Source organism: Crocodylus porosus, unplaced genomic scaffold (genome assembly GCF_001723895.1).
Source record: "Crocodylus porosus isolate Cpor-Errol unplaced genomic scaffold, CroPor_comp1, whole genome shotgun sequence".
In the NCBI taxonomy this organism is placed as follows: Eukaryota; Metazoa; Chordata; order Crocodylia; family Crocodylidae; genus Crocodylus; species Crocodylus porosus.
Window position 1 is genome coordinate 1,911,078 of NW_017728950.1, and position 22,626 is coordinate 1,933,703.

The following is a 22,626-nucleotide window of genomic DNA, read 5'->3' on the forward strand; positions in this document are numbered from 1 at the left end:
TGGACTGCAAGTACCCATGCCCCCCCCCCCAGCTCAGCGATCAGCCACAGGGGGACCCCGGGTGCCCCCCCAGACCCAGGAGGCACCAGTCCCTGGGGAGGGGGGCCAGGAAGTGGTTCTGGTCCACTTCCAGGTCTGCTGCTGAGTCCACAGGGGAGCCCCCTGTGCTTTTGTAAGATGCCCCAGCATCACAGCATTCAGAGCCTCTGCTACCTAGAGGTATGTATAAAACACATTTAAAACTGTCTCTATGTCCAAATTGCTGAATCTGTCTGAATCTTTCCGAATCAATTTGGAGGGTTCTCAAATTGATTTGGAGAGATTAAAGAGTCCTCTGATTCAATTCAGATTCAAAGATTTGGCCACCAAATAGGGTCAAATCTCTGTTGAATCAAATCAGGGACCAAAGCTTTGCACAGCCCTAGTCTTTATGTTGAGTTCCATGCAAATACAGCCAGCCATTTTAAAACATATTCAAGACACCTGTGAACTGAAGACTCTACATTGTCCATTTCAATATTCCCATTTCTCTTTTGCCTTTTACAACTTACTTTAATAGCACCAACCACCGCTGTTGTAAGTGCAGAATTGTAGTGACTGCACAGGACTGTAGAATACATTAAGAGAAACCTGAAGTAGGCAGACAAATCTTAGTAAGTCCATTACATGTGAAACTATTACGTAAGTAAACACCATAAAATAATGACATTTCCTGGTACACTAAAATAAAATGTTATCTAGTTATAAAGTTTTAAAATAAAGAATATTTGCTTGACATGGAGTTTTATTAAGTACCCTACAGAGTAGCTCTTTAAGGAGAAAAATGTGCCACTTTTTCTTGTGTGGCATTTATATCTGTATCCAACTTGTACCACTTATACATGGGGAGAAAGAACTTCTAAGAGGTGCTGAAAATCTTCTTCAGTTATAAATACCAATATGAGTTGAGGATGGATCAGTAACATTCAGAGGTGCTCAGAACTGTAAGTGATCAACAGTTCACAGGTGGATGAGAATAGGATGGGTTTCAATACGGACAAGTGCAAGGTGTTGCACCTGGGGAGGAAGAACCAGCAGCATACCTACAGGCTGGGGAACTCCCTTCTTGTCGGCACAGAGGCAGAAAAGGATCTTGGAATCATTATTGATTCCAAGATGAATATGGGCCGCCAATGTGGGGATGCGGTTAGGAAGGCTAACCACACTATGTCATGAATCCACGGATGCATCACAAGCAGGTGATCCTCCCCCTGTCCAATACAATATTGGTCAGGCCGCAGATGGAGAACTACATCCAGATCTGGGCAGTGCACTTCAGGAGGGATGTGGACAACATGGAGAGGGTCCAAAGGAGGGCCACTCGCGTGATCAGGGGGCAGCAGTGCAGGCGCTATGAGGAGAGGCTAAAGGACCTGAACCTGTTCAGCCTCCACAAAAGAAGGCTGAGAGGGGATATGGTGGCTGCCTACAAACTTGCCAAGGGGGACCAGCAGGCTATGGGAGAGTCCCTGTTCCCCCGAGCACTACTGAGGTAACAAGGAACAATGGCCATAAGTTGACTGAGAGTCAATTCAGGGTAGATATCGGGAGGCACTACTTCACTTTCAGGGTGGCTAGGAGCTGGAACCAATTTCCAAGGGAAGTGGTGCTCGCCCCTATCCTGGGGGTCTTCAGAAGGAAGCTAGCTAGACAGTCACCTAGCTGGGGTCATTTGGCCCCAGCATCCTTTCCTGCCCATGGGAGGGGGTTGGACTAGATGATCTGCTTAGGTCCCTTCCGACCCTACCAACTATGAAACAAGGATCCTGGTTTTCTCTAATAAATAAAATCCCTAATTTTTGGATTAAAAAAATAATCCCAAATCCACATTTTTCCGTGATTAAAATGAAACATCACTAATATATAGATAGAGAGATATCTATATATTAGTAGACACATAAGTAGATATATCTATATATTAGTGGTGTTTCATTTTAATCACAGAAAAATATATCTATATTAGTGGTGTTTCATTTTAATCATTGAAAAATGTGGATTTGGGAGATTTTTTTTTTTGTCAGAGAAAACCAGGATCCCTGGTGATCAATATTTTACAGGAGACTTCAACTCCTCTTGTCCCTTTAAAGTATATCTACCTTCTGGGAAAAAAGCAACTCTAAAAAGGACACTGTAGGATTACTGTTTTGTTTATTTCATTGGCTCTACACCAAATTTGTTCAAAATACAAGTAAAAAGAAAAAAGTTCTTTCTAAATATCATCTGCTCAAGCCCTATCTGAGATGTGAATCAGGTTGCGTTCCCTATACGCTATCTCGCCACCAGTAACACAAATGACATTATTTAAAATTAGCTGACACTTGGGTTGATAATGTGTGAGAGAGAATAGAATCCAGCTGGCTTTTCTAGCCTTCTTTGGCTCTGCAATGCTAACTGTATTTTTTTATTGTTATTCATCATTTTATAGAGTCCAAGTTGTGCCAGGTACTTCAAAGAGCAAATACACAGAAAGACACCCTAGCCTACCGACCTTACAATCTATTAACTGCAGGGAGAGAAACTCATGGAACTGAAAGAGACAAATAAGAGAGATTTAATAAAAAGGTAACACTTTTCTAACCAATACATTTTTAAGGACAATAAAAATAGTTTGGATCCAGTCCCTTGTCATTAAACATCTCCTGAGAGTCTCTCTCCCATATTTTAATAAAGCACATTCTCTTAGAAATTTCCATAGACCTACTTTGAGGATTTTACTTTGAGATTCAAAATAATAGTAGCCCAAACATTGACATTTGTCAAACTATATTCTTACCCCAACAAGCAGGAAAGAAGAAATTGAAAGAGAAATAAAAAATTTGTCCAGTGCTTGAAATCTGTGGCCTATAAAAAAAACCAAATATATGATTAGATGCTATATGATTAAAAGCGTATATACGTACATGGAGAATATGTCTAAAATGAAAATATGAAAAAATACTAAGATACATACTGGAATTATGAAGGGTCAATATTCATACTGGAAACAATTTACAAATTTAACTCAGTAAATAACAAGTTAATGGTACGAACAAGTTACAAATTTAGTTTATTTGTAAAACAGTTTTCAATTGCCTCTGTCATTACTTAACTGTAGAAGACTGATATGGTAAAATGTGTCTGGAAAGCACCATGCAACCAGTGAATACTAATTTACACTTCAGACAAATTAGTGATTTGAACACCCATTTATGCATAGAGTTGATATTGTATATCATTTATATATAGCAAAGCAGTCTTTACAGTAACGTTAGTAAAAAGCTATAAAAATAAATCTCTTCCCCTCAGAATTGTATCTATTACAAATAAAAGGACTGTTAGTCTACAGATTTTAGGGTCTGATCCTGTATCTACTGAAGTCAAAGAGATCTTTATTACAGTTTTCAATGAATATTCAGCATCTTTGCAGACATAAACAAGGGGCTTCTTAAGTGGATTTACAGCATGCAAGAAACAAGAATTTTTGTGGGTGATAATTTTTATTGGACTTACACAGGCTTTCAAATGCAGGGTACCTAAAGAAGAACGCACTGCAACCATGAAGCTGATCCAATAAAGGATATCATCCACAAAAATCCTTTCCTTTCATGTATTTCTTGAACTATCAAGGTTACAACATCACCCCTTTACTGCATGTTGTAATTCGGGAATTCATGAACGTTCATGGAAATTTGAGATTTATTTAGCTCTGCGTAATTGTGATTTGCCAATAGTGGAGTATAAAAGGTAAAGAAGGTATACAATTGAGCCTCTACTTTTTGCAAACCAGACCCCAAATTATTTGGCTGTAGTGGCTGATGGGAGTAAACAATTTGGTTGATCATCCACCTTTTCAAAAAACCATTATATTATGCAAAGCCTTAGGTAAGGATGGTTAGCTTAACACCATCTTCACATACAAGTATTGAGCAACATTTTCTTTTTACTGCAAAAACAAGAATGTGCGTGTATCTTTAAGAAGCCTTCATTCAGCTCCCTGAAAATAGAAACTTGTAAAAAGAGACATCAGAACACTCCTTCATTCTAACAGAAGTAGTTGGCAAATGGAAGGAAAGGACTATTTCAAATATTTCATTTATCACATTAATTAAGAAGTTAAAACATCATATTGAAGACTGTTTCTTGTGAAAGAGGATAACAGAAATCAAAATTATACATTGGCAACTATTATGTTAGGTCACTTTCCCCCTTATTGACCACTGAGACTACTTCCAGCACCCAAACCAGATAGTTTAAATGATCGAATATGCAGCCATAAAAAAACTGGAATCATGACTGTTACAAAGAAGCATCAAAGAGATTTCACTTTCTCTCTTTTTTTTTCAGTTCACTTTCTCAGAGTAAGATGTGCTAATAATCATCCAGCACGGCTATGGACAAATGACTGACTGAGACACTCACAGACAGCATTGTTTATGAGATGCTCTATTTTATCAACTCTGCACTAGTCATGGGAAGTGGAAAAAAATTTCCTCCATTACCCAGACTGAATATAAATATTTTGGTTGGCACTGCCCATCACAGCAGACTGTATACTGCTCATAATGGACTGAAGTGCAAACCCTGACGAGATAGCAGAAATACAATAAAAACTCCTGTTATCTGAGAATCAGCTAAATTAAAGGTATTATTTACACTAATCTAAAAATCATTCAACAGTTTCTCTGCATTTTCTGTTATTTTAATTACCGCATAGATACTGACCACATAAGAAGCTAATTGCGCAGTGGCCGAATAATACTGCACAGTAGAGCACCACATCACCAACAGTACCAATACGCTACTGCACAGTAGTGTCACTAAAAAGGTGTTCACCAGCACTACTGTGCAGTAACTCCAGTTACTGTGCATTCATTTAGTATTTGATTATACAAGTGCTAAATAAATGCCCAGTACCACTGTGCAGTAGTGTCTCGTGTAGATGTGGCCATTGAGTTTCCTCTCCAAAAGTAATGGGACTTAATACTAATAGATTAAATTAAATGTATTCTCAGTAGCTGTGATAGATTTGTTGTGGTTTTCTTTTCGTTTTAAAAAAAAACCAAAAAGATCATTGAATTGCTTTTGAGAAGTGCCAGATAAACATCCCAGGACAATGAAATCCTTCCTCTGACCAGCGTATAACCACAGCAGTAAACTTCCTTGTGCACTGCCACTGAAATGCCTCCACCCTTTCAGTCTTCTATAGTTAAACCCTATTACCATGTAAAAATTTGGGCCTCTGCTGAAAACACAAACAAGGCTGTTTGATATGCTTTTGAAATAGACAATAGTTCACTAAACTAAACTGAGGCTACAAGATGATATTTCACACAGAGGACAGAACTTCACCACAGTAATGACAGTATTTTAAAAATACACCGATATAAAAATGTCACGGCCTGTTCAGTGCACAACAGCACGTAACTGGTAAATATTAACTAAAAGGGAACTACTGAAAGAAGCAATGGCCACCTATACACAAGTGCAGAGGTTGCTCCAATGCACTGGAATTCTAGTGTGGTGAAGGAGCAGACTTGATTAATAGAGCCTGCTGGAGTGTGGTAACTGCTGTGCTCCAGCAGCTACCTGCATCTCGTGTCCCTGCACTTAAGGTGGCAGGGGGACTTGAACAGGTATGCTTATTCGACAAGCTTTCGTTCCACCACCCCCACCGCAATTTTTAAGTGCAGAGACACTAATATATGAGACACGATGGTGCTCTAAATAAATAAGCTCTCGGAGCCACTCTAAAGTGCTACCCCCTTCCACTCCCACAGCATGTGTAAAAGTACCCAAGGACTACTACCTATAGGCTCTTTCTTCTGAAGGTAAAATCCACATACAGAAGAAAAACTGCCTTTTAAAAAAATCCGTAAAGTAGGGTGTGTCTACACGAGATGCTTTACTACGCAATAAACTAACCTACTGCGCAGTAAAGCAGCACCGTCTACACGTGTGCAACATTTACTGCACAGTAAATTTGTCTACTGCATAGTTGGCTACCACCTATATATACACGTAGTAGATTTACTGCATAGTAGCACATGTGTAGACAGCTGACTGGGAGCAAATTGCTCCTAGTCAGCGCAAAGAGCAGGGGGCAGGGAATTGCCCAGGGCAGTCCCAGCCTCCACTCCAATCTCAGAGCCAAGGCTGGGCAGGAGTCAACTGCCTGGGACAGGAAGCTGCTCCCCTAGAGCCCAGACTTTACTCTGATGTCCCCTGCCAGGCTGGGGCTGGCCCCTGGGGGAGCCTGCAGTTCCCCCCACCCCCTTGGCTGATGTAGGAGGGGCAGAAGAGGCCAGGAATAGCCCTGCACTTAACTGCTCCAGTCAGAAGCAAATTTGCTCCCCAGGGGCACAAATGTAGATGCGCTCCAAAAAAATACTGCATATTTTAATGTACGGTAAGCTAATAGAGCATTAATAGCATGTGCACATGCACCTGCACAGTCAAATAAGAGCACTCTCTTATCACTCTAACATTAAATGTGAAAACGATACAATATGGTGTAGATTTATTTTTTCTTTTTTAAGGAGAGAAAGTGCATTTACAGTTTTATTAATCATCTTTTATGTTGTTAAAATGAATGGCCAATATTTCTGGTTGGGTGAAGAAATAAACAGCCAGAATATACTAAGTAACATTTTCTGCACCCTGCTGAAATTAATTCAGATCAGTAAGCTATAAATTTGGAGAATGCTGCTAGCACAGTTTACTCCTAGGACCTCTGAGTACATAACATGCACATAAAGTAAGATAATGTGGAAATTTGAGAAGAGGCTGCTTACTTGCTGTAGGTCTCCAGTAGAGAAACTGATAATAACCGTTGGAATCACCATAAAAAAAGCATTATAGAAAAGGACTCCATATTTCCCCAGCTCCTATGAAATATGAAACAGACCTTTTGGAGATTTGAAACATGTTAGGCAATAACAACGTAACCACTGCTCTGGTGGTCTATTTATGACTAGGCATAACTCAGGCATAACTCAGTGCAGCACAACTGAAATAACAGAATCACAATCTTTACACTTAAAGCCTTTAATCACTGTGATGAACTACCATTTCACTCAGCATGTCTGCACACTCAGTTCTGTACTGCCTCATGTTCAGGGGTATATAGTCTCAATCACAGAGCTAGAACTTTAATTAAGTCCATATCCTGAACTGCTTCGTGTTGACAGCTGGTGAATTCTGGAATGTAGCCTGGTGTAGCTGGGCTTTGGAAGAACCACCAGATCTTGTACAGGGTAAGGACTCAGGAGTAGCCTGAGCTAGTATGCAGATTACACTTTGTTAGGATTGGGAGACCTACACAGCACGATGAGCATGTGATGGTAGCACATATAGACAGACACTTGCTAGCTAAAAGGTACCTAGCAAGAGTAAAAATAGTAATGAAGGCATGGCACCATTGGCTTCAGCATGGGATGGCAACTAATGTACAGCCCTAACAAGAGACCAGTTTTGAGCTCATACTGCTGTGTTTTCACTACTCTTGTTATATACATGGAGCAAGCTCTTGATCCAGCATGTGGGGGGTGGAAGGGAAAGGAAGGGGGACTGTGGGCCCAATGCAGTCTGGCTCCACACCACTATTTCAACCTGTGGACTTGTCCTCCTGGAGCCAGAGGAGTTTGACACCCTTGACATAATATAATACCATGCTCCACTCCGCTATTAAGGGTGAACTGGGTAAAAGTCAAATATATTAATTCCTTCTATGCAGCCTGAAATTTTCCCTAGGTTAACTGTAATAAAGATCATGTAATTAACTAGAATATGAAAGCACATGAAACTCATTATATTTGTTAAAATCTGGTGTTACTTGACATTCATCTAGTCATGTTATAACAGAAGGTAAGTCCTTTCCAAAAAATAAAAATATGCCCCCTATAAAATCTGTTCATCACAAAGTTACCTTTGGATCAATTTTCTGTTTTGTGTAAACTCCATTTGCTGCTGTGAAGATATCGTTTAGCAATACAAAGGTATAGCCTTCCAAATTAAAAGCAAGATCTGATCTGAAAAACATGAAGTTATGTTATATATATATTTTTGCATGTATATATAATTTTTGCATTCTATTGTCTGCAGATATATTTATAGATGAAAAAAGTCAAACCTTGAAACCTCATCAAATTCAAGGCTTTACCAGCAGTTGTCTTACAAACAAGTCAGCACAATAAAGCAAATTTCCAAGAACTGGCACCAAAAAAAGAAAAAAGAAAAGAATTGTATAGAATTTACCTGGCTCAGTGCTAACAACCTGTCCCATAATTGCATACTATTTCTAACAGGTAATAACCAAAAAACTATTGTTATAAGTAAAATCAGTGTTTCTTCTGTTTTGTTTGTCACATTAGATAAATTATTTCATACAACTGTGGATGCACTAAGGTCATGCCAGATGGAAAATACTAATCTAATTATAACTCATTCATATTTTGTATATAACAAACTAAAACTTAGGACTTACATTACGGAATTGCAACTTCCCAAAAAGTGTCAACAGGAAAAGTAGAGGAAGTAGAATAGATGAACCCCAAAATACTAATTTGAACTTGTCCAAATGTATATGAACTGTGGCCACTTAATAATGTTATGCATACAGTTAGTGTGAAATGTCACCCACTCTAACAAGGACTCAGGTATTTTTTCCTATGACATTGTTGTATTCAGTGTTATAGTATAGAAAACCTGCTGTCATAAATCTCAAACCTAGCATTGCAAAATATTATTCCATTAGGACTAGACTTTGGATTTCTATTTCGTGGCTGCCATTGACTTCAGCAGATGTACTATCTGAGGTAATTTCACTAATAGGATTTTTACTCAGATTTGGTACTTAGTTAAAAAAAAAAGCAGTGCAGATAAAACACTGAAGACATTTATTGAGAACAAATAAAAGACTTACCCAGCTGCTATGAAGGCCCCAAGAATGATGGCAAATACACTGACTATAATACTCAGTGGATATCTCTTCCTGTAAATAAAAAACACAGTTCATATTTACAGTTAGAGAGGAAATGTAATGGCACCCAGTCCACTTGTGAGATTTCAAAGCAATTAACTTTTGGAAAATAATTAACTGGAAAACAATTAAAACCTGATGGCCTTAAACAAGGCAAAGCTCTCGCTGCATGTATAGGACTTCTAGGATTTGGGCCACAAAAATTTAAAATCACCGAAGTAATGGAAACTGTAGTCAGATAAGCCTCTTATTAACAGGGGTCCTAATTTTCTCTGATAAAAAAAAAACCCAACAATTTTTTAATTAACGCCCCCCCCCAAATCCACATTTTTCCCTGATTAAAATGAAACACTATATACTATATATTTTTTTTTTTGAGAGAGAGAGATAGAACCCCAAAAATATATATAGTGTATAGTGCTGTTTCATTTATATATTATACCAATGTATAAAATATAGTGGCATAATATAAATATTATATATATATTATACCACTATATTTTATATATTGGTATAAAAAAAATATATATATATATTTCTATATTACCCCTATTGGCTAAATTACCATATTTTAGCCAATCAAAACTCACCGGGTCCCATTCTGCTTGCCTTATTCATGTGAAGGAGTCAAGTGAATTAGGGCAGGCAGAAATATTTTCTTGTATCTACATGTATGTGCATTTATGAATCAGCAATTTCACGAATAAGCAATCCCTAACTGCTTTCTAAACTATTTGATACGTTCTATTACAGGGGTGGGCAAAATACGGCCAGCCAGGCCATTTTATCCAGCCTGTGGGGCCCCTAAAAAAATTTAGAAAAGTAATATTTATCTGTCCCCAGCCACCTGTCATGCGGCCCTCGATGGCTTGCCAAAACTCACTAAGCAGCCCTCTGTCCAAGACAATTGCCCGTCCCTGTTCTATTAGCTAGTGAGAATGAGGCGTCCAATAAAGTGATCACATGACAAAAATACCCCTTTTGGTATGACATAAAATAAAGGTATTTTAAAATGGAAAAAACAGATCACCCCAGTATGATGATTTCCAGCAGTAAGGTGAGTGGAATGGTAAACTTCCTGAGCACTGTAAACATCGGCAAACTGTCAAAAAAAATCCAAGCACAGGGTCAGATGCATAGCATTCTTATTTTTTAATCCTTATCTATTTTTACTAAGCAGAGGATGAAATTATTAGACCAGCTTTAAATTACCAGAACAAATTCTCAGCCTCTTAACATACATAAAAATGTCAGTCTGACACTAGAGTCAGATTAGATAACAGACTGACTTGAAATAATGAGGCTTGCCAGTTTTTTAAAAGAAACAAAGAAGCTGCTACCTGTTACAAAGTCTCCTGTGTCAGAAAAGGAGGAAAGAAAGAGCAGTGGCTATTTTCAACCTCTGCTGAATGCAATCTATATGAACTAAAGCCTACAAAAATCCGAGAGATCATAAAAATACGTAAATTGAGGGCGCTTATTTTAATGTTTAAAGACAATCAGTGATTGCTGAATTTACTGAATTTCACTTACTTAAATTTTAGGATTTCTATAAATGTATAATAAAAAAATACAAGGAATTGTACTTTGTGAATGAGTTCTACGTGTAGAAGACACAAATATGGTGCATATTAGAAACAAGAAAGATGATGCAACCCTGCCCATAAAACAAATTACAGTATTGCTTTTGAAAACCAGATTGTTAGAACTCACTGAATGCTGTATTTGGGGTGCCTTCTGCATTTACTGATAATGCACTTGAAGCTGACATTTTGGAAATCTCACAGTATAGCCATCTGGACCAATTAATCCCATTTACAACATAACAACTAACAACAGTATCAAATCATGCTACAAATCCCAGATTGTGATTTAAAAATCTTAAAATTCACTGAAAGATGGTCTTATATAAATAGAACCTATATTTGTCTTCTGGACATATCCTTTCAGAAACACTACATGATGTGGAAAATTCTGTATTATAAATAAAAGATTAGCAATAAGAACACTGCATTCATTCTTACTTTTATCACATGAAAAGATGAGGAATGATTTTAAATAGTAAATCTAAAGGAATACTTTGACAGAGGGAGAGGAAGATTTTGCATTTGGAATTATAATAAACAAAACCCTTTCCATTTCAGAATTGCAACAATTTGTGAAACAGCAAAACTCTGTTAGACTTCACTGAAAACATCTGCTTTAGCTAAGGAGTTATTGACAGCCATATTGTTGTGGTTTATTAAACAGTACTGAAATGAACAGTCACTTCAACGGGACAATTTGTGTGTACATGTAATGGAGCATGAATAAAAGCTACAAGAATCAGGTCTCTAATCTTCTGAAAAAATCATTTGTTTTATTAAAAGAAAGAAATATTAGGCTCCAGAAAGCCATTCAAAATTATAAAACAGATATCTGAACCCAACATGATACCCACTTGTAATATATTTATCATTAAAATGCTGCAAGCTAGATAAAAGTTTACAATGATCATTAAACTTCTTTTCAAGGTACCAGAGGTAGTCTGACATATTACTTAATTTCCCATTCATGTTCAATCATACAGATCACTCCCCTCCCACAAGCAACTGAACACCATTCAGCAAAAATAATTGTTTATACTAAGAAAAGATATTTTAGGAAATTGTGCATATATTTTTAGCTGCCTTCAGTGTAAGAAGTATCTAGTGCCTTTAGAAAAAAGCTCACTGCCCAGTCTGCTCTCTTCTGCATATCGTCCATTTCTCCCATCTATTCTGTTTCAGCCAAAAATAAGGATCACCTAGCATAGCTCCACAGATAATCTGACCCCAGCACTCTTTTCTGCCTAGGGCAGGGGATTGGACTCAATGTCTTACTGAGGTCCCTTCCAACCCTAACATCTATGAATCTATTAACTTGGAATTTGGAAACTTTCAGTAACATGATCCAGGGGTAGTCTGCAATCTCAGATGCTACTACAGTCTTGCTACCCTCAGGTGCTCCTACTCCTCTGGAAGATTACTCATTTAATCCACACAGCAGATCCTCTGGTCTACATTCTCTTCATAAACCCTTCCTCTGAGCCACTGGTATGAAGACAGCCACCCAGAAGAGTGCTCATTGGCGGAAACACATTCCAGGTTTCCCTCGCTTTATGCTGTACATGCATTCCTGAAAAATGGCACATAACTCAAATTTGCAAAAGGAAACCCACTTTACAATGTAACAAATAGAGATATGCTCCAAGACCTAGATTGTACTGACCCCCAGACCCATTTCTACCACTTTTACAAAACAATTTTGGTGCTCACCAACAGCAGACAGTACACACAGGCACAGGTTGGTGGTGAATGTTACCTTAATGGAGATAACTACAGAAACACGTGTCGCAGACAATGAGCGAGGAGCAAAGATCCACACAGGAGACTATATTTTGGTGTGTGTTGCTCCCACAGTGCACCGCACAAAGTAGCTGACAGCGGGCTTTCACCACACCGATCACATAAGAATGAGTTTACCTCGCATATAATGAATTTTTTGGTATAAAAAGGGTCATTGCATAAGAGCGAATTTGCAGATACAGAACCCGCAGAAAGCAAGCAAACCCTGTAATTGGTGCAAAGAAGCTGTATTTATGCTTCCTCTCAGTACAGAAAATACCGCGTTAACTGGCACTTTATTAGCCGGAAAGCTCTACTAACCGGCATCCGAGGGATGCAGTAAAAGCAAAACCGGAAGTACCGCTTCCGAGGACTTCCGGTTTCACTGCCATGAGCGAAGTTCTTCTTTGTCACTTCTTCAGCCCGCAGCCCAAGACAAAGCAGCCTGTGCAGGGCCCCCTCCCTGTCCCCGGCACACTGATGCCAGGGAGTGCACCAGACGGTGCACATTTGATTAGCCATGTTACAGGGGTGTAGGTTGTAGCCGTGTTGGTCTAAGGTCACAGGCAGACAAGGTTCTTTGGGTGAATCTGATACCTTTTATTAGACCAACTAAACAGTTGGAGAACAATTTTTAAGCAAGCTTTCGGGTTCAAAAACCCTTCGTCAGGCTAAGGAAGTTTCAGTAATTGATGTGTGCTCTTCCTTGATGGAATGAAAAATAAAAAAGCCAGAGGCTGTGCTGGTATGCATACATTTATGTATTTACATTTTCACTGACTGCCTGTCTTGTATGCATACCAGCACAGCCAAAAACTTGCTTAAAAACTGTTCTCCAACAATTTAGTTGGTCTAATAAAAGATATCAGATTCACCCAAAGAACCTTGTCTGCCATTTGATGAACCGGCACGTTTGATTAACCGGCATCCCCCATTCTTGGGAGATGCTGGCTAACAGAGCTTTTACTGTACTTCTAAAATGCAACTCATAGTTTGCAAACTGGTCTGATGCTTTGGTTGAGACTTTCCAACCAGTGCAGGGAATTTAACCATACATCACTGATTAAAAATAAGAAGCACCTCTGCAGTGCTTTGAAATTCTTAATCTTAAACGTATACTTCGAACCTACAAATATATACACATAAAAAGCAGACAGCTTACCCATGCCCTGTATTTACTGTACCTGAGTTTCCTGGTACTTGATAATCCACTTATGTGATTTCCAACATAAATCAAAGGCAGAGGGAACAACTGCAATGAAGTCAGAGTATAATTCAGATTAGACCTATACTTTAAATTAGAGATGAGGAACTTTATTTAATATATGTAATTTCATAAATGTACAATTCCCTATGTCCTGAAATAACTTGGTTATCTTGTTAGGTTATTTTTCTTAAAGAAAAGAAAAAACAGCAATAGCTTTGTAAACTAATCTATACCCATTTAACTCATTGACTTAGAACTTCATTTTGTATTAACTGGCCTGAATGCTTTTATTGATTCCAGTGAAACTATGCTGAATTCCAGCAGCTGACTATTTATCCAATATGGAGTATCTAAAACACTTCAGCAATTGAACTGGTCTCACGTTTATAAAATTGATCCTTGATTTTTAGCTTAGTTCCACTGTTTGTATTTGGATGCAACTAAAAGATAGAAAGAAAGTGTTAACCGTGCTCTTGTGGGTACTTTATATACTAGCATGTATAGGAAAGGGATTATTTTTAAACCTAACTATGAGAGTACCTAATGAGCTCCTTAATTATTGAGGTTGGTGCAAAGAAAAATTAAACATTTACAGCTAGATAGAGCCTGCCTGGTCATCAGGGTAATGTCTACCAGAATGGGGTCCTTCCCTGACAGAAGCCTTTAGGCCCTACCACAATACAAATAAATTATAAATAGACTGAACTAGCCCTAAGAATATGGACAAAATGTTACGGATCCCTATAGAGGGGCCAGGTAGAATTCCAAATATTCTGTGTTCTTCTGACACAGAAAGGCCATTGGAGACAAATGCCAAACGTGCTAGGCAAAGAAGATAATCTGGAGCCATGGCCCAGCCCCTGCTTAGCATCAGCTAACAGAATTGGACTGACAGACAGGGAAAAATAATTTGCACCATGGAAGGGATTGAAACCAATAGTGCTGGTTTCTGCAGGTGTCAAACAGAGAAATGTGCCTGCCTGAAGCTATAGACTTTTAAAGCTCTCTGTGACCAAAAAGTGCACAAAGACACATGCAACATCTCAGAAGTTTTGTCATTTGTTTAGGTACAGAGTGAAAATGGAAACAAATGCCAAGGGAAAGGGAATATAATTTCTCTTACTCTAATGATAAAAATCACAGCTAACTTCAATTTATCAAGCACAACCCCAGCAGGCACTGAAATACTGCTTAACAAGGGCTAAGAACTGTGAAGTCTTATAATCAAAACCAGCACTTTGCAGACCCAAATCTCAAACTGAAAATCCAATTTATTTAAACAGATCTATAATTCAGAGATTGTATCTCAGTTGTGCCTCCCCTCCCCTCAAATACAGAGAGGATGAGAGTGCATGGCACCATCATTTTGTGGCCTATGGCACGCTGAGCAAGAACAACTCTGTGACAAACTAGGCTAGGAATAATAAGTTCCAATAACACAAGAATACATGAAAGCAAATGGGAATTTTTGCTACTGTGAATTATTCCAGGCAAAGTACACTATGCACTTTAAAAGGTAAAAGAGTCAACGCAGACAAATACAGCTGACTCACTGTGACTAGGAAAATCCAGTCCACTATAGCTGGTACATAACTGTGTTGCTACCCTGTCACAAGATAATCCTTTGACAGTTTGCTGGGATGTTTTTAGAAGAAAACAGGTAATACATTTTTTTAAACCTCAGACATTAAGAACATAGGGTTGAAGACACATGTTAGGAGAGGATGGGAACAGAGAATAAGATCACCAACACGTTTGTGCAGCTTGTTCCACTGCCCTTTAGAAACAAAGCTGCTTGTGATTTCTTCTGCAACCACATTAAGCAGAAAAGAAAATGTCCTCTCTGGCTATAACTGGTTTTAGAGACTTCTTTCTATGCCTGGTAGGGTCCTTGGGAGCTAAATGCACACAGGGCTCCCTTAGTTGCGCCATGCTAATCCTTAAACCCTGCACAGAAAAACTGGTGGCCTGCAGAGCTTGTCAGTGTGCTACCAGAGCTCCCGCACTGGTCCAGCTCCAGAACCCAAAAAGTTAATACAGCCACCATTTGACAACCCACTCCTTTGCCTGCTGCCTAATTTGGGGCTTTGGACAAGCTGCCATGCTGCCACAAAAGGTAGGTCATCTAGCTTGTGAGAAGCCCCACGGTCCAGATCAGGCCCACAAAGCCAAATAAGTTGAACAACCCTGCCCTACAGGAAAAATAATTCCATAATTAAGACAGCAGGTTGTGATACAAGAAATCTGGGTTTAATTCTCAGCCATGCTTCCTGTGTGACCTGGGACAGACCAAATTAGACCAAAAGCCTATAAAATGTATATAGGCAGATGCATGAATTCATGCAAAGTCCCAATGATTTCTGCAAGATTCTGCCTATTATCCTTTCACTTGAGAATGCTACCTCGGTTACTCCCTGCCTTAGTTCACAGACTGAGATACGAGACCCTTTCTCCTGCTCTGTTTGTCTTGCTTGTTTAGACTATAAGTCCTTGAGTACAGAATTTGTCTCTACTCATGTGCATGTACAGCATCTAGCATAATGGGTCTCAAATTTGGTCAGGGACCTAGGAACCGATATAATATATCATCAGAGTATTTCTGATTACTGAAGAATTTGAGTAATCCTGACTGAAAGCAACAGAAGTTACCCATGTCTTACAACAGAAAAACGAGCATTCACTTTAGCTCCACTGATCACAATGGGGCCAAAACATCACATTCAGCATTTAAGGACTCACAAACAAAGCAATAATTAAACACTACTTCCTACTGTTGTGTAAATATTAAGGCAATATTCCTCTAGATGCTCCTTATAATAGGCCAGAACATTTTATTATTACATCAAACACAGATCTTCACTTGACGCCCGCAAAAAAATCTGCACATGCAGGGAAAGCAGAATACTGAAGTCATATTATGAGGCTGACCTAAGGAGGTATTATTGCTATCAAAAATAATTTCCCAAGCTCCAAAGCCCCACTTCTTGATACCAAACAGAAACTACAGTTTGGTTATACACTATAATTCTTGCTGTTAAATTCAAGACTGTTATAATAAAACTAAATGATCAATTTACAACAGATTAATGAAACAAAAGTATAAAATAATCACATTTGGTAGAAGAGAGCTAGGAAATTAAACATTTGCTAGTTTTCTGTTACAGCTTTTCTCCAGAGAAAACATCTTTGAAAACCTGCCATAAAAACACTGTTAACAATTTAACTACCAAACCCAAACAATGTTCCTACCTTCACAGGGATACTTTTGTCAAAATCAGGGAAGTGAATAATTTTATTTAGTTTTGATACATATAGGATAAGTATGGTAGTGGCCATCTAAAAAAAAAGAAGGAAAAAAAGGCAAGAAACACGTAAGAACAAAAGGCTACTTTAAACTGATAAAATGCAGATGTATCAACAGCTTTCAAGACAAGTTCAGGATACATATTTGATAAATATTAGAGAATATGGCTAGGTACATTCAGGAAGCCCGATGCAGAACTGATCTAAGTTACGCAGTTTTCCGTAAGTGGCGCACTTTAGATGGGTAGTGAACAAAACATACACTTTGCCCTTTAGTAGGGGGGCAGGAGCAGGGGTAAATCTTAGACTGGGTTCTACCATTTTTAAACCGGTCTATGCATGCCAAACTTCTGTTCTGTTCACGTATAGACGGTTTCTGATCACATCAACAAATATGTAATGACTGTCCCTGGCCTATGTCAGTCCAGTGTTTCTTTCAAAGAACATTTTGGAGCACAGTGAAACAGCTGGCATATTTTTCTTTGGTACCAATTTTGACTGTCACCTAACTGAAACAACAATACAAATGTGATATGCTTTACTGGCTAGAACAGTGGTGTTCAAACTTCTGGCCCCTAGGCTGGATGAGTGGTGCAGGACCAGTCCCCAGGCTGCATCTCACATGCCAGAGTCAATCTGCTCAGGGTCCGCTCATGAGGCCGGTTCACAAGGAAATTCCACAAAGGAAACGTCATAACCAAATTTATGATAAAGACTGTAAATGCTTTTGCAGAACTGAAATGGCTCCTACATTCTTTACCTTTGTTAAAACAAATCATTCCTCAGAATTTGTCTATTTTAGAACAGTATTATTGTGCTATATGATGACTCTTTCCTTCTAATGTTCCTTTACATTAAAGCACTTCAAATTTCTTTATCAGTCCTACGTACAATATAAGTTGTATTGTTGAACATACCTGCCCAATTCCAAGAAACACTGGAGATGGGAAGCTGAAATGAAGAGACAATTATAAATATACATCCTCAACACAAAGAAAGCAGGAGATGTCTAAAGTCTAGCTTCTAAATCTATAATTACTCACCTAAATGCTTAGCCAAATTTTCAAAATTGCTGAACAACCAGCAACTCTAACTGAAGTCCCCCAAATCTCTGTACTCTTATAACTAAATAAAGATTCCTACAAGAAAGCAATGGCTTATTTTAAGTACTCACTATGCCACAGGTAACCAACTATGGTCAGTACAACCAAATCTGAGAATTTTAAACATACATTTTATAATGGCATTTATACTTCCTTATTGGTAGTTCTTTGAAGTGTATACTCTCATAAATTGTGTATTCAATTAAAATTTCTGTAGCTATTTAGAGATGAAAGCTTATCTCCACAGATACATTGTCTAGAAACAATTACTAAAGGAAACTATATATATGCAGAAACTTTTTGTAACTCCCAGGAAAAGACTCAGTGACACAACCTTGGGGCTGTGAGCTCAGTGTTCCAGATCATTTTAACAGGCAATTCTCTGTGATGTTTTTCTCTCCTTTTTTCTGTCCCGCTATGTCTAGTTTCAGCCTAAAGCACAAATACTTGAATGGAAAAGATGACACAGTTTTAGCACAGTGTTTGTAGGATCAGAGAGAGCCTCCGCATTTTTTTTTTCAGTAAAATCCAGGTTAAGTTAATTAAAATTAACTTTATTATTCTTTTTTTATTTTTAAAGTTAAGGTACTAATTCTCCCTGGGCAGACTGACATAAAAAAGATAATATGGCAACAAATTCCCACACACACCTCTGGCCCCATAAACAACAGATTAGAACCTCTGGCTTACTGAGTCACTATTTTCCTGCATGCACTTAGCCTTTTGCAGGAAGGGCTTTGCTAAGGGTTGGTCTAATACACAAACATGAATCACAATAATGATTTAGTGTTTTCACTGCAAGTCTATATGTAAAACCTTCATGAAGTATTCTCAACAAATCTTCTAGGTATGCAGGGCTCCACTACCCTATAAGGAGGTGATTATACATCACAGCAATCACCAAGAACTATTCAAGCACCACTAAGAAGCCTAGGAACTATCATTTCAGCCGAATGACATCGGGAAGAGAATGCGGTATTAGCGAAACAGCAGCAGTAAAAAATGTCATAATCACACCAGAGACATAACATTGATAAAGTGTCAGAAAACCCTAGCAAAGAGAAAGACTCCCAAATCTCTATTTCCTGGAAACTCACAGAGGAAATGATAGGCATTTATAGCCATGCTGCATACAAATTGTGTGAGCCTGTTTTTTAGCATGCAACCCCTTTGATTCCTATTCTGCTCAAAGTTTAAAACCAAGTGCCTGGCAGTGGCAGTAGCCGTTCTATTCAGGCAGCAGTGACAGAGTCAATGGCTTCAAACTTCATTATAATCTACCTGATTCCTTTTAAATTCTTCCATCTACAGGTGTCTTCATGGTCTCTATCCCTTCCAACTAATCAAGCTAACCTTTCTTCTGTAATTCGTCTGTTTGTCATCTATAGCTCCTATTTCACAGCCCTGCAGATTGCTTGGAACTCTAGCCAGAAACATTAACTCAGGTGTGGAAATAACTCAGTGAAGCATTGGAAGCACTGTCAATATGCTCCGCAAGGCTAGATTTGGTTTTATAAATCTGAAAAAGAAATACATGTTTAATTCTAATGACTCACGGACTAACAAAACAACATACTTTGATCATTTTTGCCTAGTTTGTTGTGCTTTTATTTATAGGATATAGCAAATTAATGCACATTCCAATAAAGCTGTTGCTTTTGCTTCACTCTTAAACTAAATAATACAGCCCTGGGCTGCTAGCATATTAGTAATACTTTTATTTTTTTTTAACTGGAAAAAATATGTATTGTTATATGTACTGATGCACCTCACCATCTGCACCCCCTTTTTCAAAATCTTAGTTCTGCCCATGATCGCTGTATTAGTATTTGGTCTGTATCCATCTCTATAGGAAATAAACCCTTGACTTATAACAAAATCTGAGAAGCATATACTACATAATTTACATAACTGTGGTGTATTTCAAACAGTAGTCTTAAAAAATGTAAGCAACATAGCATACTGTGTGCTGTTTGCCTTTTTGTTAAAGCTTATAAATAAATAGTAAGTTAAAAGGGAAAAAATGGGTCCTAAAGAGATAGCAAAACTTTGCTTAAAAATACTGCTGAAGAATCTTGGACATACTATATTAGATAAGAGGATGGTAATTTTGTGATTCTTTTAAGCTGAAAGATGTAATATATTTATTTATTTAATAATTAGTTTAATAAAAATGTATTTTAATTTCATACAAAGCCAAAAAGTTATATTTTAGAATACGGCTTATTTAAAAATTCTCCCTTTACAAAGTCAAACACTTGAAGTCTGGTATATTATTGTGATTCTTAATTGCAAAACTTCCTTATCAACATACAAAAAGCACTGATCCCTACAAAACTGTGCATACAGGTATGTAGGAAGTTAGGTGCTAAATAGGGACTGGAAATATATTTAAAGAAAAGCCACTTCTTTGTGTATGGCTGAGAAGTAGTTTTGCTGTTGGACTGTGAAGAATTCTCAAAACAGGAAAGTGTTTTTCTTTTTACTCATGAGAGAAGGATTGAATGATTCTGGCGATTTCTTCCTGAGCTGCTTTTGATGAATTCTCAAAATAGGAAAGTAAGCGTTTTCATTCTTACTCACGAGGGAAGAATTTAATGATTGTGGGGATTTCTTCCTAAGCTGCTTTTGACAGGAACACTGAAAAACATCCTGATTCCCTGTTCATTCCGTTCATTTGCTGTTCATTTAAGTTCATTTACTAATTTTTGCTTTATGTGACTCTTATTCACCTACAAAAACTGGGCTTGTTTCTTTCTGTATTTGACTTTGTTTTACAGTAAGATAATGCAACTCCATATGGCTGCAGAGGTCTGTGTTACTGAGGCTCAATGCTGAACTTCAGCTTGCAATTGCCCCAAGATCCTCTTCTGCATCCATAAGAAAGAATCTAGTAGATCTTTGGAGCATGGCTGGAACTCAGGAAATTTAAGGATCAGCTCTTGGATTTACTGGAGGCTCCTATGTGAACTCAAGCAAGTCATATAAGGAGGAATTTTCAACAGAATCTAAATACAATCAAAGATCTCAAGTGGGTTGGTTGTTTTTTTTTGACAGATAAGCAAATAGTTGATTTATTTTTCAGTAATCACAAAAACAGAATATTATTTCTATAAAAGAACAGAGAAAAATTTATAACTATTTTCTGCCAGACTGGTTTCATTAATGCATACTGGAAATACATCTGAATTAAAGAAATTAATTCCTAACTGACCTGTTCCTTGTAAAGATTAGTTTTAGGATGTTTTTGACAGTTTACTATATCGCTGTATTCAAAACTACAGAACTAATTTAGGGAGAATGAAAGCATTGTGAATGTTGTTCTCATTGCAGTTATGCAGGGAAACCTGCTTTGCAACAGTAAGAGTGTTTCCTTAGCAACAAGAGTTACCACTCGAGGAGACAAACTTTGAACTGCAAGACTTGACCAACATTATCATGCAGGTGCAAGCTGAACAATATAAAGCACTCATGCTAGTCCAAAGAAGGCTTATGAAGCATTTAGGTGATCTGTGCAGAGCCAGCGCATGTTTCTAGGTGACTGTCTAGAGTGTATCATCTCTAGGGGTCCTGAATGGTAAGGATTTCCTTGAAAAGATTACGAAAGGAAAATTAAAATATGCAGAGGTTTTTGGTTTTGTTTTGTTTTTTGTAAAATATGCAGAGGTGCCTTGAACCCAGTAGTTTCACATTTCCGTATGTATGCATTGGAATCCTTTTGTTCTTTTGCCCTGGATAACAGAGCGCTCCCTCTTTTAGAGCATAGCAGCCAACATGCCTCCAAATGGTTCCAGTAAATGTTAGGGTAAAGGGTATGGGCTGAAGCCCCAACATTGCAGTGTGAACTCCTGCAGCTGCATATCTTCTCTTGCCGCTTTTTACCTAAACTGGAAGCAAGCTCTTAATACGCCCCTACAGAGGCCTGCCCTTTATTGGCTGGCTGCCCCGTCCTTCTTCCCCAACAGAGAGGCATTGTTTCCTCTGCCCTCATTTGCAAAACTCTTTGCATAAAAAGAGTAAGAGCTAGGAAATACCAAGAGATGGGATCAAAACCACAGGAAGTAAACAAATAGCCCACAATCCTCTTGCTTATAAAAGTGTGACTACAAACTTATGTGTACTCACATATACATATGTGTCTATATTCACATACACAGGCATATACGTGTACATGCACACAAACAGGCACACACGGGTGCACTTAAAAGTGTGTATGCACTCACACCCACGCATATACATGTGCACACACACATGCGCATATACATGCACATACACACACAGTATGCACAGACAGGTATGTGTGTATCCACACACGTGTGTACGCACACCCATGCACGTGTGTATACACGCATACATGTAAACACCTGCACAAGCATGCTTGTCTAAACACATACACGGATACAAACCCGCATCTCTGCACCTGCGCGTGGATACGTGCGTGCGTGTGTGTGTGCGCGCCCAGGCGGGAGGGCAGCCAGCCGGGCCAGGCCGGCTGGCCGTGGCTCTGGGGCCGGGGGTGGCGTTGCTCGCTCACCTGTAGGTGCTCAGCACCACCTTGTTGACCAGCACGAGCAGGAAGGAGCAGGCGCCGTAGAAGAGGGCGGACAGCAGCCGCGGTAGCGGCGCCGGGGCGGCGGGCGCCGGCTCCTCCGC

At 38.6% G+C, this 22,626-nt stretch overlaps 1 protein-coding gene across 1 annotated transcript in view; it reads right to left on the reverse strand.

Annotated features, from left to right (window-relative positions):
- The window catches only part of SLC35D2 (solute carrier family 35 member D2), a 29,867-nt gene that overhangs the window by 4,934 nt on the left and 2,307 nt on the right, over nucleotides 1–22,626 (reverse strand). Inside the window, exons 2-11 of the mRNA XM_019554708.1 lie at nucleotides 22,508–22,620; nucleotides 17,788–17,821; nucleotides 16,817–16,903; nucleotides 13,545–13,612; nucleotides 10,026–10,097; nucleotides 8,939–9,007; nucleotides 7,943–8,045; nucleotides 6,810–6,902; nucleotides 2,813–2,880; nucleotides 552–630 (exon numbers count right to left, since the gene is read on the reverse strand). Of these exons, the coding sequence (XP_019410253.1) occupies nucleotides 552–630; nucleotides 2,813–2,880; nucleotides 6,810–6,902; nucleotides 7,943–8,045; nucleotides 8,939–9,007; nucleotides 10,026–10,097; nucleotides 13,545–13,612; nucleotides 16,817–16,903; nucleotides 17,788–17,821; nucleotides 22,508–22,620 (786 nt within the window). The remainder of the gene's footprint in view (nucleotides 1–551; nucleotides 631–2,812; nucleotides 2,881–6,809; nucleotides 6,903–7,942; nucleotides 8,046–8,938; nucleotides 9,008–10,025; nucleotides 10,098–13,544; nucleotides 13,613–16,816; nucleotides 16,904–17,787; nucleotides 17,822–22,507; nucleotides 22,621–22,626) is intronic.